This window comes from Sceloporus occidentalis, unplaced genomic scaffold (assembly GCF_023333645.1).
Source record: "Sceloporus occidentalis isolate IW3139 unplaced genomic scaffold, rSceOcc1.0.p SCAF_5, whole genome shotgun sequence".
Lineage (NCBI taxonomy): Eukaryota > Metazoa > Chordata > Lepidosauria > Squamata > Phrynosomatidae > Sceloporus > Sceloporus occidentalis.
Window position 1 is genome coordinate 156,995,309 of NW_028316985.1, and position 18,150 is coordinate 157,013,458.

At 40.7% G+C, this 18,150-nt stretch overlaps 1 protein-coding gene across 2 annotated transcripts in view; it reads right to left on the bottom strand.

Annotated features, from left to right (window-relative positions):
• The window catches only part of SYNPO2 (synaptopodin 2), a 115,093-nt gene extending 104,734 nt beyond the window's left edge, over positions 1 to 10,359 (bottom strand). Inside the window, exon 1 of one of the 2 annotated variants that reach the window (XM_089525887.1) lies at positions 10,077 to 10,359. In XM_089525887.1, coding sequence (XP_089382013.1) covers positions 10,077 to 10,181 — 105 coding nt within the window. In that variant the 5' untranslated portion in view covers positions 10,182 to 10,359. The remainder of the gene's footprint in view (positions 1 to 10,076) is intronic. The other variant, XM_089525886.1, reaches the window with a different exon arrangement.
• Between the last annotated feature and the right edge of the window lie 7,791 nt (positions 10,360 to 18,150).

The following is an 18,150-nucleotide window of genomic DNA, read 5'->3' on the forward strand; positions in this document are numbered from 1 at the left end:
TGCATGTCAGACTGTGTCTCTGGAGACCCAGGTACGAATCTTTACTGAGCCATGAAACCCACTGGGTGACCATGGGCAAATCACACTTTCTCAGCCTCAAAGGATGGCAATGGTAACCCCCTCTAAAGAAACTTGCCAAGTAAACCCTGTGATAGGATAGCCTCTAAGAAATGACTTGAAGGCACACAACAACAAAAACAACAACAACAAAGAAAAATGTCTCTCACTGGCAGAAAAACACATATTGACCAGCATACATCCTTTATTCACCCAGTCCTGGGTGTGAAATGACAGACTATGGTAAAGAAAGATTTCCTCCAATACATTCCTTGCACTGTATTTTCAATAAAAATGCCTACCGATTGCTTCATGGACTTCATATTTTTTCTATGATAATTTGCCTATGCAAAACATCAGTAGGAAGAGCATGTGTACAATATCAGGTGGGCAAAACCATGAAATGCCTAGCTGTGTTGAGGTTACATTTCTGTATTATTTACATTCCTTTATTATTTGCAAAGAAAGTGGTTGAAGACCACTGGGAAATTCATCACCCTGGGAAAATGCCTATAAAAGAGGGACAGCTTATAGCAATCACCACCGCCGCCCCTCCACATGCTGCCCAGTTTAACAGTGTGTTAAACCTGATGTGTGAATACACTGAAACTGAACGTACAATTTATTTCTGAAAAATAAAGGTGATTAAATTGTATTCTTAGGAGGGTGGAAGAAGAAAACCTGCCTAAGCTGCTTTAACATGTGCCTTGTTTGGACGTTCCAATGAAGAAGAGAAATTCTGATGTTTATAACAGCAACATCCTTTCATGTTTGCATTAGTAAATCAAGATGTAATACAGATAAGGCAGAAGAAATTTATATTTCCTTCATTAGGGTTTCGACCAATACTAGTTTTCAAGCCAAGTTGTCCTGATGACTCAGTGACATTAGTTTAGGATAAGTACAGTTTGAGGACTTTCGGCATTGAACTTTCAATTGATTCTGCCAAAGTTAAAGTCTGGGTGGCACAAGACATTTTACTGCCTGAGGTGAAGAACTATATTGCTTCTCCACTTCACTTATGGAAGTGAACCAGACTGGTAATTGAATCTTAATTGAACATGACAATGAGGCAGTGTACTTGCAGGCAATAGGTCTAATTTAGGTAAAAAGTTGTGTTCTGTACTCTGATTTCTCACTGCTGCTCCCCACCTTCCAGCATCTGCTACTTGAGGCAACTGCCTCACTCTTCCTAATACATGGAATAGCCCAGTCCACTTGCCTCAGTTCTGAGCTTCATTTGCCATTCTTTTCCACTGCTTACTCTACACCTTTCCTTTAGTTTGTCTCAGTAATTTCACTGTATATTTCTGAATAGGTTCACTTTCCCTGGGGTATTTCTACTGGTTGCCACATAATTAAGAGCATTGCTGTAGTATTAGTGCTTATTTGATACACTGTCTGAAAAGATTCTCTGTTCTATATCAGTGCTTCTTAAGCTATCTGTTGTGTTAGACCAGCAGATCCCCCTTCCCAATGTACCAGGAATCAGCACAATACTTGTTTTCATGGGCTACAATTTTTTGACCTGGAAGATTGCTGCAAACTGACAGCCAGCTCTGGACCATGAACAACATTGAGCAACACTGATCTATGTGTGTTGAACATGGCAAAGCCAGTGAAGACACCTTAGGAGGAATTAGAAAAAATTGATTTTAGAAAGGAACAAAGATTAGATGTCAGCTTTCAATGAATGAGCAAAATAGAATTTTTGAAAAAGAAAATTATTGTTGAAACAAAGATGATTTTCATTATGATTATGAATTTTGGTGTGTGTGTGTATATATAAAGCGATCCTTTAAATAGAAAAGCTACCTTTAAAAAGAGGAGACAAAATGAATACTGGACTAGGACTCTGGGAAAAGAGAATTCAAATCCATGTTCCGCTAAAGAAACTCACTGAGTGACCTTGATCAAGTCACACACTCTCAGCCTGAGTGGAAGGCAAAGATAAACCTCTCCATCCCCTCTGCACCAGTAAGAAGGAAGAGCAGTCAACCATCCCAGGCCTTGAAAGCAGCCAGGGATGGAGCCACCTTGGCTCTCTTTCTGGGAGAAAGGTGGCATAGAAATTAAATAAAACAAACAAACAACACAGAGAACTATGTAGGTTGGATGTAGCACTCAGGATCTCAGCTAGTATTTGCTTGTTTGTAAACTGCATCTGTTTTGTACTGTTTATTTTTATTTTGCTTTCAGAGAATTTTACCTTTAAATTGGGGCTCAAAATAAGTTTAAATAAAGCTTAGACCTGGAAGTGTGCAGTTCAGAACTTAGCTAAACAATGGACACCTTTATATCCATACAACCACCAGAATTGAAATCACTTTCTCATCACACATTCCCACACTGAGGAACGCATGGCCATTACTACCCAGAAGCTGAAGCATGATCATTATAATCCCTGCTGCCAGGTTCTGTGGGAAAGATCATGTTTATTGGCTTACCTTTGTAGACAGAACTCCTGTTATCCATAGCTTATGCATACAGACAGAAGGCTTAAAAAGTATGGGGATTGGGCTGTTCTTGTTGATTCTGTATCCTATGTGTTTATGAATATCTGCCTCCACCATCTCAGTCTCTGAACTTTTGTGTCGATTGGCAAGGTCTGAAGAGTTGTTCTGCTTGCATTCACTTGAATGTGTGTTATATGCTCCTTGTATTTGGAAACCATAATTTATCAAGGAGCTCAATCATGCAAAAAATTTTTTTACTTGCATCCAAGGGAACACAGGTAGATCTCCCCTACAAATCTTTCTGTCAAATGTGGCAAAGTCAAGGATCTTCCCAACTGGGGTTCTGAAGAATGCATCTTTAGAGAGGATCAGATTCTACTCTGCAAGCTATGGAAGAGCACTGCTAAAGGGATCCATGATAATAAAGCATTCTGCATGCTAAAATTCCTACATAAATTATAAATAATCAGTATACCAAAATGTCCTCTGAGGAACTGTCTTGACAAAGATCCTGAAACAGTGAGTTGTCCAAAACATTGAAAATATTTTCCAAGGACTAACAGAAGAAAACTCTTAATGTACAAAATAATTGTGTCATAATATTTTGCAAAACACTGGGTTGGATCTAGCATTGATCATATTTAAGAACACATAAAAAGTCAAGGTGTATTAGATCAAAGATTTCTTTACTCCAACATTTTGTTCACACAGTGGCCAATGAGTTGCCAGTGTGAAGCCCACCAGTTTACACACATTAATTTCAATGGGTCTGAAATTAGTCATTACTGGCTTAAGGCTTATTAATTCCACTATGTTTTCTCTAAGTATGTTAATGCTGGATCCAAAACATTTTTCCTTTTCATGTTAAATGTGCCTGAGATTCCTCTATGAAAAGCCATTATTGATAGTTTCTGGCTTGGCTTAGATGTTATACCATTATGAAAGCAACGGGTTCAGAAGTTCATGCTATACATTCAGAACTGTCTTCCCTTACTTCTGCTGTGTAATATTTGTTTCCCAAATGTGAAGATAATGTCAGAAGAACATACTTGGCACAATTATACACACAGGAAATGTTAAACTAAATCACAGTGTGCTTTGAGTCATACTCCCTCTTTATTCTCTCACACAACAACAGTCAAATCTCAAACCTGCAGAAAAGCTCAGGCTAATCTGACAGAGCTGAGTGATATCAACCACTGCAGTTCCTGAAATAAAATTTATTCTTCTGATTTGTGTCTCTCTGGAAATGATGGACAAACATGATGATACACTAGGAGAACGTCAGTAAATTATGTATGTTTATGGACAATATGGCTTATTTCTGAGAATCTATTGCTATCACCAACTTATTCCTCTGTAAAGTATCTCCCACAACACTCTCACAAGCATTACAACATATCTTAACAATCCTTCGCAGCTAATTTGGCATCTTCACATCTGAAGCATACATGGCCATTGTTAATTTAGGATAAGACTATAGAGAAATAGAGAAGAGCAGAGGGGTATCATTCTGGAAAAGAGTAATGAAATGAATATAGCTTTATTAGCTCAACACACTCTAAATTGTATCTATAGAAGACTTTGGTAAAAATATGCAAATTAGTTCATTAAATTGCTGTTTAATATGCAGTCGGCCGGACTGGCGGCACCAAGGAGCAGATGGGGAGGCCCTGGGCCAAGGCCAGCCCTGGCCCAGAAACAACTGCCTGATAAAATAAGAAACAGTTTATCAAAAGTAGATCATGAGAAGAAATCTGCCACATCTCTCCAGCCTCCTTCTCAACGCACCCAAAAACCTGCGCTTGATGGCTCCCTGGACTGTTGGGGTCTGAAGCATCAGGGGGAGAACAAGCCTCCGGGAACAAAATTTCCAGTCCCTACAGCTGGGGGTCCCAAGATAAGCAAGATGGGAACTCAAAAGCATCCCAAAGAGAAAGAGCCAGCTACTGAATCGGCAAGAAGCAAATCATAGCTAAGCAGCAGGTCTCCCAAGGCACAGGCCTGAAATGGAAGCACACACATGGATCTTTGTTGAGAGTGAGACAGGTCCCCAGAGCTGCTCCAGGTTGTGGGCCTTGCTTGCAGTGTCAAGGACTACATCAGGAAAATCAGCGCTTAGCTAAGGAAATTCAACATCTGAAGACCTTGCTGGAAAACTGCCAGCGCAGAGGTTTGATTCTATGATTCTACATTGCCCTCCTCAGAAGATGGTTTACATCCAGATTTCTAAAAGGTGGTTGATATTCAGATTTCTGATATTCAGATTTCTCCAGGGAATCAGGTCAAGCTCATCTGTGTATATTCCTAGTGGGTGAAGTTTGTACATCATAGTTTTTCCTCTCTGTGTAATTGTTATGGCTGTAATTTACTGAACCTGAAGTTCGGTATTTAGTTCTTAGCATATCTTTTTAAAAGTATAATAAACTGTATTTTACTCATGGAGCATATTCTAAGTAAATTATCAGGTTAATAGAAATATGAAAGTTGTGTGGCACCTTAAAGACTAATGAAGTTTACTGTGATAGAAAAAAAATTGCACACAGTAATTTTGGCATGGGTCAACTTAATGAGATGTATGCAGTATTATCCTGTAACTGACTGGCTCATATATTTTCAGAGATATTTATTATTAATTTGGTTGTCATTAAAAGAATTTTGATTTTGAAAAAAAAATATGCAGAGATAATTAAATTGATTGAGCAAAATAATTCTGTATACCCCAGTCAGTTACATCTGCAACTAGCTGGTCAATACATCAGGGTGAGCTATTTGCACAGCTATTAACAGCACAGTGTGATCCATGCCTACTCTGAAATAAGGCCTTGTGTTATACTGGTTTATTCTCAGATAAATGTGTGCAGGATGGCAGCCATATCTAATCATAAGCAGCCCTTCCTGCCAGGGAAAGTGACCTGCAAATGATGGGAAAGTTGTGTTACCAGCAGAAAAAATGCAGTCACTATGCTTACCTGTCCACTTTACCAATTTCCCATTAAACCAAGGTATTGTTCTATTAAAAACAATGCATAAAGGTCCATAACCAACAACTGCTTGATTTGGTAAGGCGAGTCCCAACTAATTCTCTGTCACCCCACTTTTCAGCTGCTATTAAAATGTCCCAGTTTCTCTCTTCTCCCACTTTTCCCCTTTGTCCTCAGCAGACTTCAATTGCTGCAAACTGAGTTCAAAATACAAAAGTAGCTTTCAGTCAATTAATTCATCTGGGAAAGAGGAAGAGAGAGGATGGAGCTTTGCCTTTTCCTGTAGATAGGCTTGCCATATCCCGCCTGGGGGCGGGACTTTCCCGGTTTGGGGCAGGGCCGCACGGTCACGGCCCGGTTTGGCCCCGGCCCCGGGATTGCCCCTGCTCCCGGGCGAGATATAGCAAGCTGAGGGAGGCTTTCCCTTGCCGCTTGGGCCCAGGCTTGCAGGGAAAGCCTCCCTGAAGGGGAGGAGTCCTTCTCCGCCTGGGCTCCGCCCCCGCCAAGGGCGGGGCCCAGGCCCAGAGGGAAAGCCTCCCTGAAAGGGAGGAGTCCCTCTCCGCTTGGGCTCCACCCCCTCCAAGGGCGGGGCCCAGGCCCAGAGGGAAAGCCTCCCTGAAGGGCAGGAGTCCCTCTCCGCTTGGGCTCCGCCCCCTCCAAGGGCGGGGCCCAGGCCCAGAGGGAAAGCCTCCCTGAAGGGCAGGAGTCCCTCTCCGCTTGGGCTCCGCCCCCTCCAAGGGCGGGGCCCAGGCCCAGAGGGAAAGCCTCCCTGAAGGGCAGGAGTCCCTCTCCGCTTGGGCTCTGCCCCCTCCAAGGGCGGGGCCCAGGCCCAGAGGGAAAGCCTCCCTGAAGGGCAGGAGTCCCTCTCCGCCTGGGCTCCGCCCCCTCCAAGGGCGGGGCCCAGGCCCAGAGGGAAAGCCTCGGAGGCTCCTATTCAAATGTAGGACACAAAAAAAATGTGTCCTACATTTGAACATTTTGTCCTACATTTGTCCCGGTTTGGAGGTCCTGATGAATGGCAACCCTACCTGTAGACTTTGGCAAAAGCAAACTGCCATAGTTTCTCCTAGCTTGTGTGGTTTTTTCCCTCATTTATAATTTATATATTTAGTCATTTTGACAGCATTCTGATGTTGCTTGGGCTCATGTGACCTGGTTTTCATCTGTTAAATGCAGGAAGATATAATGTCATTGTTCATTTAGGTTTTTGTTATGTTGCTTATCTCCAGATCTGACAAGGTTCTTGTTCATGTACCTCTTCCAGAGATAGATAGAAAGAACTGCTACAAAGAAGGCTTTTTCAGCTGTTACATCTCTGTCATGATATGCTCTTTGCAAAGAGATTTGCTTGGTGTCACCAACAAATTGATCTCTTCTCATATGAAGAAAGCCTTTGCACATAAAATCTGTATATGTGTAAGGCCTCTGCTTGCACAAACAGTCAATATGTAGATATTGTAGGTGTGGACAGATGCTTGATTATGGTTCCTCTTCACACCTTTAAGCTTTCACAAATGGAGGATAGTGTGGGAAAGGCTAAAGAGATGAGTCTTGGTCTTCTTGGTTTTGTAAAGTACTAAACAAGTTTTCAGCTTACAAGTCATCTCTTGTGTAATCAAAGGCTAAAACAAGTTCTCCAGTTCTTATTCCAGATGAAATTGTGAATGTAGTTGTTGTTAACTGCCCTCAAGTTGACCCCCACTCATAGTGATTCTGTGGATGAGGCATCTCCAATTCAGATGCATGACCTTCTTGGCTGAGTCTATCCCTCTGATATGTGGTCTTCCTCTCTTTCTACTACCCCCTACTTTCCCTAACATTATTGTCATTGCTAAAGAGTTATGCTTACACCTAGAAGGAAAAGCAGACTGAACTACCTATAGATGTTTTCAATGTTAGATATGTCAGAGACTCCAAAAACATGCATCTGAGAAAGCAGGCTCAAGTCTAAGAAAGGTCATGCTGCCAGCTTCTTTCCTTCAGTTAGTCTCAAAGGTGCTATAAGATCCCTTGGCATATAGAAATCCCCAGAAAGTCTAGATATCTGACCAATATACTCTGAAGATCTGCTGAGTCATTAGATCTCTTGGGAACTTTCAGGACCAGAATATACTGGAGCAAAGTTTGGCAGACTTCCTACTCCACTATAGGCCAACAGTGTTGCTGGGAAAGATTCTAACCAGATGAATTCCCAAGACTATCACAGCCTTTTTTTTTTTTTTTTTTTTGGATGAGTAGTTGCTTCAAAGCACCCCCTCCCTAAGTTTTCTATATTTAAAAAAATTAAAAGCATTTCATATCAGTAATTTTAACATAGAGCCAGATGTTTTACCCAGCCGCATGTACATTAGTCCACTAGAGTAAGAAATTATAATTCGGCAAACTGAGAGAAAACACATAATCTCTTGAATAAGGCTTTTATTCCCTTACAAGCCACAATAACTTTTTTTTTGGCCTGTATCTTCACTTTTATAATATTATAAACAATAAGGTTATGGCCTCTTACATTTTTATGGCATAACATGTTAAGAACTACAGCCACATTATCCCAAAGTCCCCGGTTTCCAGTGGGACAAAACATGTTCCTTGGGTTCTATTCATTTCCATGTGATTTAAAAAGAAGGAATGGCACAGAATTAAATCAAGCTTTAATGTGAATTATATTTGGCATGTTGCTGCTTCAATTTGCATCCTCAAAGAATCATCAGTAATATAATGGAAAATAAACTTCTTTACCCAGTTCTCAGTCTTTCTACTGTGACTGTATGGCTTGAGCCTTAAGGATCCCTGTAAGGAAACCTGCATATACTTTCACATTTTATCCCTTGCATATAAACTAGATGTCCCATTTTTTTTAACTCTAGCATTGTTTTGTTTACGTTTCACCCACCCACTCAGTCTCTTCAAAATTTAAAATTAAAATTATATCAACTATATTAACTACATAGATTTACTATATATTCTGTTCTCCCATAAAATTCACTAAGTGGCAGGATTCTTTCACTAGATGGCAGCATCTCTTGCAAAGGAACAGTTGCATTTTTTTGTTTGTTTGTTTGTCTCAGAATAAGATCTATTTGACATGCATATACCGATACATTTGAAATTAATACTTTGAATTAATCAGCTAACAAGTATTAATGTTTAAGAAATCTGGAGTAGAATATACTAGAAGAATGAAAGGCAGTATTTATTGATCATTTTAAAAATCCATTTTAACCTAGTTACAAATTTACACTCCTAAGTAGTACTTTTGGGCCATTTAGAAAACTAATGGCTAACAACAAAATTTATTTTTTTACTTGGAGTTCTCCCAACTGGTGGAACACATTGTATTCCTAAATATGAGCATTTTTCATAGGACTGATACAATTAAAGCTTCCTGATATTCTCTTTTCCTTTTTTGTTGTTGAAAGTGAGCTGAATTGTAAAGCTTAATCCTGTTCATATTTATGGAGAAGTACATTTCAGATCTTTAACTGGGATTTTTCCTTTTTGTGTGCTTACATATGAAACATAAGATCATGCATGCAATCCCCAAGAGTAAGAACCACAAAATTCAGCAGGTTATATATCCAAGAAATTTTGGACAGAATTGCATTAGCATGTTTAAATAATTAATTAGTCATATAAGACTGGGCTGTTTTTCTCTTACTTCAAGGTAGCCTCTTATGGTTTATATGAAATAATCCTTACTCTTCTTAAATTTTATTATTTATTTGCAATCGCATAAGCAAATAAACATATCAAAACAAATTACAATACCTAAACTTACTCTTAGTATCTCAGGCATTATGGACCTAAAACAGTTTGCTCCTCAAGTACAGCATAATGCCATGGGCATTATTTTTTGTAAGCATTACATTTGTTTTCAATAAGATTTTTAACATGCTAAATCATCACACAACTTTCTTGAAGATTTCATACCAACATGTTAAAACGCTCACAGGATCCCTGATGTAGATCACAAATATCCAGATATAATCCATGAAATATTCATCAGCGCACACAAGCAGCATCTCATAAAGACAATTCTAGAGATTGTGGTTTTGAAGAAGATTAAGCAATAGCTTTGTGATCACGTTCTCCAAGATTCCTCAAAATGGGAGGCATATTATTCTCTTGTTATTGTACATTTCTCCCTTTGCCCAGAACAGAGGGAAAATGTCACAAATCTCTCATCAAAGGAGGGTTTGCTAGCTTAAGACCCGGTCCTCCCTGCTCAGAATTCTTTCAACACCATTCAGCAAGTTCAACAGGAGCTAAAAGTAATTGGTATCTCAGAGGACATGTACAGGGAAAGGGGACATGCACTTTGTACTAAGTTACCAAAGTAAAAATGTTTAGGATTCTTAGTCTTCTTAAAAGTAAAATAAAAAAAAAAGGGGGGGGGGCATTTGAAAGAATCATTGCCAAATTTAAAACAGGGACTGAAAAAAAGTTTTCATCAAGATGTTTAACCTGAACATGCTATCTATCCAAGAGTAGCAGGAGGGGGGAGAGGAAGATCCTTCACACAACTTTTCCAACCTTTTAACAAAACTCTGATAAAGGCAGTACCACTCTCTTATTGTCCTACCTTGGCAATCTGTAAAGGCTGCTTTTCTTCCTTTCCACCTTGAAGCCTAAAACCCCAAGGTGCTCCCCCAGTCATGGTGATGCAGATATAATCCCCGGTACCCATTTTCTTCCTGTGGCAATCAAGCAGTATTCATTGGCAAAAGAAACTTTTCAATAGGTCTGTAGGTCTATTTCCTAAAAGATGTGGAGGTTTACTGAACTGGAAGCCTGCCTTCTGAATGGTGTGGAGGAAGAGAAAGAGCAGCAGGCTCAACTCTTGCAGCTGACACTGCCTGCGCACTGCTCTCTCCAACACAGTCATTAACAGCGGGCAAGAGAACTCTCCCAGATCAGGGGAACAGCCCACTCTTTCGTCAGTTTGGCTCTGCTCAGCCCACCTTCATGGCCAAGCAAAAATAATGTCAAAGAAACACAAATGGAAATCATGGAAAAGTCTCTGTTTAAACCCAAGAGCCTTTGCCTGTGACAGCGAAATCAAAACAGCAGAGCAAAGGACTTGTAAATCTCTCAGCAATGATTTAAGACAGAGAGTTTACTTTTGTAAATGGTACCAGACTTGCTAAGCTCTAATTGCAGCACAGTTTTGTATTCTCATAATCCAAACAAAGTGTAGGAGGAAAAGAGAGTGGGTTTTGCACCCCCTTCAATGGATAATATATGAAAGTGTTTGGCTCAGAAGGGATTAACAAGGATGCTATTCACATCCATGTGGTGAATTCAATTATCAAGTGATAGCCTGATCCTTTGACACTTTTATCACATGTGGCTCACTTTCTCTGCTATAGATTTCCCAAATACATGTAAGCAAGAAACATCTAGGATTGCCATAGATGTGAAGGTTATAAAATACATTTTATTCTCAGAGAAATACACAGGAGAGCAGGAGGCTTTAGATTTGTCCAGCAAGAAATAGTCAGCGGCTATGATGGTACGAAAGGCAAATTCACATGAAAGTATACTGCTGTTATTCTTGTGTTTCCTTAATTTGTTTCTGATTTCTAGTCTAGGACACAAACCACTATACCCCACTGTATACAGTGTGGTGAAAAAACAGGCATTTAACACCCCCCCCCCTTTAGTAATCTCAGCCCTGTAAGTATGTAGAAAGGAGAGCTGTGTGTTTGTATGAGTATGCAAACATGTTTAGCCCTTGACCAGCCATGTGGCATTGCCAGTGACCATTGGGCCTGAATAGATTGTCCACCCTGCATATCAGAAGAACTATCAAACCAATTGGCAGGGAAGCATGTTATACAGAAAGCAATATCCCAGGGGCAATTGGTTATTGATGGAAAAGTCTCTGCCAGCATGGCAGGGAAGCATGTCATATAGAAGGCATGTTGGACTGGTATTTGTAGCAAGAAGACTTAGCAGTTGGGTACTTGATACTGGCCATGTCTTGGCAAAGCTAGCTGTTGATGGGGGGGGGGGGGGTTGTCAGAAGCATGCATCTACAAGAATATTTGTATGTGTGAAAGAATACCCTCTTATGGCTGCTGCTGATGAGAAGGGCAAAAGTGTTTGCTTGTATAATAGGGCAGTATAGTGTAGTGGTGGCTTTTTCTATGCTCAGTGGAAAGTAGAGTTGTAACAATGGTTCCACAGAAAACTTTCTGTAGCACTACATAGTTGGTTGCTGTACACCCCCACATCAGAGACCCTTCTATAATATTTAATCATCAGAAAGTCTTTTATAAAACATCATCTTCTATTTTAATCAGTAGAGCACTCTTGCAGAGTCTGTTATTGTTTGCTGTTCAGCACAGTCCACCCAATTGGTACAGTGTCATTCCTTGTCTTGTTCTTAGTTCCAGTCAACCATCAAGAGAGAGAAATGAGTATTAATTACTTGCATTTTTTTACATTTTCCTTTTATAACTGTTTTCTTGTGAAAAGTACAACTGATGGCCATCTTTCAGGGGTGCTTTGCTTCTGTGTTCAGGCATGGCAGGGGTTGAGCTGGATGGCCTTTGTGGTCTCTTCCAACTCTATAATTCTATGATTCACTATAAAAGAAGAAAAGGAAGAGACAAAAGGAAACAAGTAATTAGTCACAAATATAAACACACATATTCTAGGGAAGAGAATATGACTAATAGCAAAAAAAGGGCATTGTATAAATTTTTCAACGGTAATGTGGGCTGTGATGAAGAAGATGCAAATTACAATCAAAAGTTGCTATTCCTGCCAGAGAATAAAATATGTAACTAAAGGCACACACATTCTCTTAAAGCCCCAATACAAATTTCCCATTATCTACTGGGCAGTCTGATGCTCAAAGCTGTACACATTGTGGAGAAGTGGTCACAAATCAGTTTTGTAAGGAAAAAGAGAGAGCAGCCAAACAGAAATGCAACAGGTTGCAATATTAGGTTAGGTCTAGCCTAGCTCCAATTTACCTCACATTGGGCTGGTACATACCGGTGGGAAGTGGCGTGGCGATGGCGATACTAGGGGTCAGGAGCGTGCAACAACCACATGTTCCCGAGCCCTAGTTTGTGTGGACGGCGCCATCATTACATGGCACCATCCACACAGCGCGTGTATTGATTATGTCACACGCACACCATGTCCAAACAGCGCAGCGGTGCATCATGTAATCGCAATGCCGCAAAGCGGAAATGGTGCCTTAGCGGCATAGCAACAAGGAGCTCCATTTTGGAGCTCCTTTTTACTGCAGATCATTGCCAGGGCTGTGCAGTGGCCATCCCTTTCTTCGCATCTGTACCAGGCTTTAGAGAAACTAGAGATTTTATCACACAGCCATTTTTGCCCGATCTGGACATGGGGTGGGATCAGGCTTGAATGGCCTTGAACTGGTGTTATTGCACACAAAAATGTGAACTTTGTTGTAGGGCAACCACTTAACTGACCGATTTTGAGGGACGGAAGCTTTCAAGCCCATTCAAGCCCAATCACACAATGGGTAAAAATGACTGTGTGATAAACTCCTAGATGTGACTGGTTTCATTTATTTCAACCTTGAACTAACTTTGGACTCCTTTGTGCAGTGTTGGTGAAGGTTGCAGTATTTGTACCAGCAGTTCTCAGCTTTTATTTTAATGTTGTTTAAAAAAACAATACCAGATTATTTGGCAGAAAACTCAGCATCAGCTGCTACTTTTTGCTCTTCCAGTGATGATTTTTATTTTTATTTTTATTTTGGCTTTGGATTTTGGGTTTTTTGTTTTGGTCATCGAATTTGAAATTCTGGATTTAATTATTGTCTGGATATGCCACAAAATTGAGCATAAAAAGAATGGCATTTCCACATTTAATAAGGAAAGCGTGCTTCAACAGACTACAGGAGGTATTGAGTCAAAGCAATTTTTAGATATTAAAAATGTGTCTCTGTGTATCTGTGGGTCTGTCTGTGTACCTATTGGCTTATGGAGACTCCATGAATTTCATAGGATTTTCTTTGGAAAGGAATCCTCAGAGATGGTTTTGTCAGTTCCTTCCACTAAAATATATAGCCTACAACACATAGTATTCATTGGTGGTCTTCCTTCCAGTACTAACCAGGGCTGGTCATGCTTAGCCTCTAAGATCAGATGGGATCTGTTGCCTTTAGGGTATTTAGGCAATTAGGAAAATCATAGAGTTTACTTAGGCAAGGAATAAACAGGTGATTGCCAGTTCCTTTCTCTGAAAAATAAGCTACTGCATCTAGTATTCACTGATGGTATCCCCTTAAAGTACTACTATGGATGGCCCTGCTTACCTTCCAAGATCAGATGGGATCTGGTGCCTTTAGGACAGTGGTTCTCAAACTTTTTACCCTTGTGACACCCTTTACACATAGATGTCACACCCCTTTGCTCAACATAGTATATGAATAAAGATATTTTGTTTAGTGTGTGTATTTTTGTTCAATCTATCATATATATTCATATTTTAACATTTTATAAGGGAATAGCTCTCCTCCTCCTTCAGGCAGAAGCTCCAAGCATCTTCTTTGGCTTTCTCTTCCATTTCAGGACAGAAAAGTTTTGGGAGAAGAAGGAGGAGGCATCAGGGCCTCCAAGTCTCATGCTCCCCCAGCAATTCTCACACACCCCCTGGGAGTCCCACCCCACACTTGAGAACCACTACTTTAAGGTATTTAGCCAACTATGGATCTGTAAATGTGACAATATATGCTCTGTCAAACTGTACAGTTTCTCACAAGTAGTGAGTAACTCAGGAAGAAAAATTAATTTTAATCATGTGACAAGACAATTCTCACAAGGGTTTAAAAACAGCTCCCATGGCCTTAGTATCACAAGGAAATATCTTTTACTGAGCAGCTATAATTTCAGTTACCATATATGACTTTCTCAGGTTTGTATTTATTGGTGTATCTTGTTTTTAACATGACTGTTATCTTCTTCTACATTCTTTGCATCTCTTGGATTTCTGTATCACTGCTCATAAATCAGAAAAGGCTTCATCACAGGCATTAGCAACTCTCTTATTTGTGAAAGCAAATAAAAAGACACAATATGTGTATTAACACAAATTACATACATTAGACAAATTAAATATGCTAGGGGCTCCAAAAAGAGGAGAATGTTGGCTTGTTCTCTGCTGCCTCATGGGGTAGAACTAGGCATAATGGTTTTAGGTTACAGGAAGGTAGATTTGATTGAACATTGACAGTGAGAGCGGTTCAGCAATGGAAGCAATTGCCTAGAGATGTGGCAGGGTCTCCTTCTCTGGACATATTCAGAAAGAGTCTGGACAGCTACCTACTGGAGATGCTTTAGCTCAGCGATCCCCAAACTCTGGCCTTCCAGATGTTTTGGACTTTGGTTCTCAGAATCCCGGACAATTGGCCAATATAGCTGAGGCTTCTGAAAGATGAAGTCCAGAACACCTGAAGAACCAGAGTTTGGGAATCATTACTTTAGCTGGAGATCTTGCATTGAGTAGGGGTTATACCTGAAGGCCCATGGGCCCCTTCTCTTATTCCACCAAGAGAGTAATGTGGAACTAAGCAGTGGGAGAAGGAGGAGTCATTCCAGCAGCCTTAGAGTGGCAGAGAGTCCATCACATGACAGTGTTGGCAGAGTAGCTCTTGGCTTTGAACAAGGAGAAGTTGGGATATTTTTGGAGACAAGCAGTTCTTTGGCTGGCTCATGGATACTTTCAGCAATGTCAGCATCTTGTTTTCAAACCCCTTCCGGGTGAAGGAAGTACCCATGGCAGAGTATGAATCTTAGAAATGTGTGAAGTGGGAAGATAGGATAGTCCTATATGGCAGCCATTCAAGTCACTCCTGGGACTATCTTCTCATTAATCCTCAGAATCAAATGACAGCTTTCCATCTTTTCCAGCTAGACAATAAAGCAGATGCAAATGAGTACTTCAATATCTATGTAAAGCAGTTGTGACCATATATGAGAGCTATCGTGGGCCTTTGTCACTGGAAACTTTCCAGCAACTGATGGACTGTTTTCGAAGCCACCCCAGCTGGTCATTGGCTTACAAGTAATAGATGTGGGACTTCTGGAGAGTTTCTGTCACAATCATATTCTAAGCTACGTAAACAACAACAGTGCTAATAATGAATGCACTCCACTGCACTTAGCTTGCGAGAAAGGAGACCTTAGTTGTCTGTGAGAATTGGTGAATGAGTACCATGCCCAGGTAGATCTCACAGACAAAAATGGAGACATGGTCTTTCACTATGCTATCCGGGGGGGGGGGGGGGAACCAGAAGATCAGTGAGCTCCTGGGCAGGCAGGCCAGTGCTGGTTTGGACCACCTGAATGACAAAGGGCATACTCCGTTGCACTTGGCTTGCAAACTGGGCAAAGAAGGTTTCATTCTTTCTCTTTTGAAGGTTAATGCCAAATGCATTCACTTGGGGCCACTGGGCTACCCCATCCACACAGCTATGAAACACTCCCAAAAAAAATGTGCAGAGGCTCTTCTAGATAAGGAGATAAACCAGATTCAATTGGTAGATCCATGGTGCTCAAAAGTAGTTTGCACTCAGTTAACTCAGCAGGAAGGGGAAGAAGTTTGTCCTTTCTAGTAGAGTCAAGCAAAAGCAAACAGCTGTAGCTTCTCCCAGCTTATGTGTTCTTACTCATTAACCTTTGCCATCTAGACTACACTCTTGAAATTATCAGATGGAGAACTTCCTTTTCCTGTCCTTGTCCTGTCCTTCTCACATGATCATGGAAAGGACTTCCACATGATGTCACACGTCTGCGAACATTGTCCCATCTGCAAAGCATGATTGACCACAGTTTCATGAAGGCTTTCAGATAACGTCACACTTATCCTGTGATTGTTCTATCATTGAAGTGGAATTGTCCTAGCATTTTGTATTAACAGGAGTTTGCATTATTACAATTCTATTTCATTGACAGGATAAGCACTACTTCTCTGAAATGCCTTCATGTGATCAAGACAAAGATGGGCAAAGGACAGGAGAGCGATCCGCTTCACTACCAATCCCATCCCTAGGCTGATAATCTCCACTGATGTTGCTTGATGAATGTGTCCCAATGAAATTATGAAGAATATGATCCAACAAGCAATAAGTGGAAGTGAGCTTTACTGTGGCTTCTTTTCCATGCTTTATTTACATCTTGCACCTGTAATTGTGGTATTTTTTCTCTTTCCTGCTACCAGTTCAGGCAGTCTGACTTTATATTTCTGAAATAATTTCAGACGCTAAAGGGCAATTCACATTGTGGTTTCTACTAGAGTAGAAAAAAATAAATCAATGAAATTTGCTCAAGTGTTGACTTGCCATTCAGCAATTGATTCAATGGTTCTATTCTAGTTGGGATGAACAATTGGATTTAGGTTTAAATTATTTTCAAACACTACTTCCTTTATTCTAGTCAGAGAACAAATGTAACACTAATCACTTCAGCATACTTACTGAGCTCTTTCCTTTTGTATTCCTGCAATATTTCTTTCCCTCCATGTTTTTATTATTTTGGAAATGATCTGCATGCATCAGGTTAATTAGTTAGACTTATAACCACTGAAATCAGTGGTACATAAATTATGCACAAATATTTCAAATCCTATTGAGTTCAGTGGGTGTACTCCAAGACTGACTAAAGTATCGGGGGAGGGGGGATCCGTCATTTTGTTCACTGCTCTTCAAAGTTGTAGCCTTAAAAGAATCATAATGACTCTTGGCCTGATCCTGCTGCTACCAATAAGGATCCAGTCCACATACTTGGGTTGCAGAAACTGAAAAGTATCTATCAATACTGCACGAGTAGGGGGCCAAGGTTACCTCCACCAGAACTGTATCAACTAATGTCCACATCAGAGTGAATCCAAGGGGTTTTATCTGTGCAATGGTGGAGAAATTCTTTGTAATAGGCTTTTAAGTGGCTTGTATTCTCATTTGGGCCAGATTGTAACAGATCCCTGATCACTGAAACCAGCTCTGCTGAATGATTCTGTGCAGATGTGACAGTGTTTGCCAGAATAGCTTCTTTTTTTCCCCCTTTTGCTATGCTTATTGTCCCACTATAGGCCTTCAGATAGATTTTACCCTGTTTTTAGTCTCCATCTCACTGCTTTCACTGACTGTGTCCACAGCCCTGGTCATCTCCTTGTTCCAGAAATCAAACAGCGCTTCAACAGGATCACTTGCCAAGGAAACTCCTCAAGAGCTATCAGGAATCTATCTGAATCCATAAGCCTCTTCAGGCAGATATTAATGTCTCACCCACCCCTGCAGAGGCTCTGGTCCCAGGAGGTCTAAACCTGACCAGGAAGTGATCAGTCTCTGACACTGGAACAGTAGAAAGCTCACAATCATCACTCCCTGTACAGAAAACAAGGTCTAGAGTGTGCCCGACATCATGGATGAGTTTAGATACCACTTGGGACAGACAGGGGTTGTCATGGAGGACATGAAGTCTTGAGCCACCAAGCAATAGAGTGTGAAAGTCTCGCAGCATCACAAGCTATGGCGACTCCAACATCACTGCAGAAACCACCTCTGCTAGCTCAGGAAAGGAGACTTTTGATCAGTGGAGTACACCAACAGAATCCTCAATAAACCCACTAAATCCTGCAGACTGAAGGATAGAGTGCCTGGTCAGGGG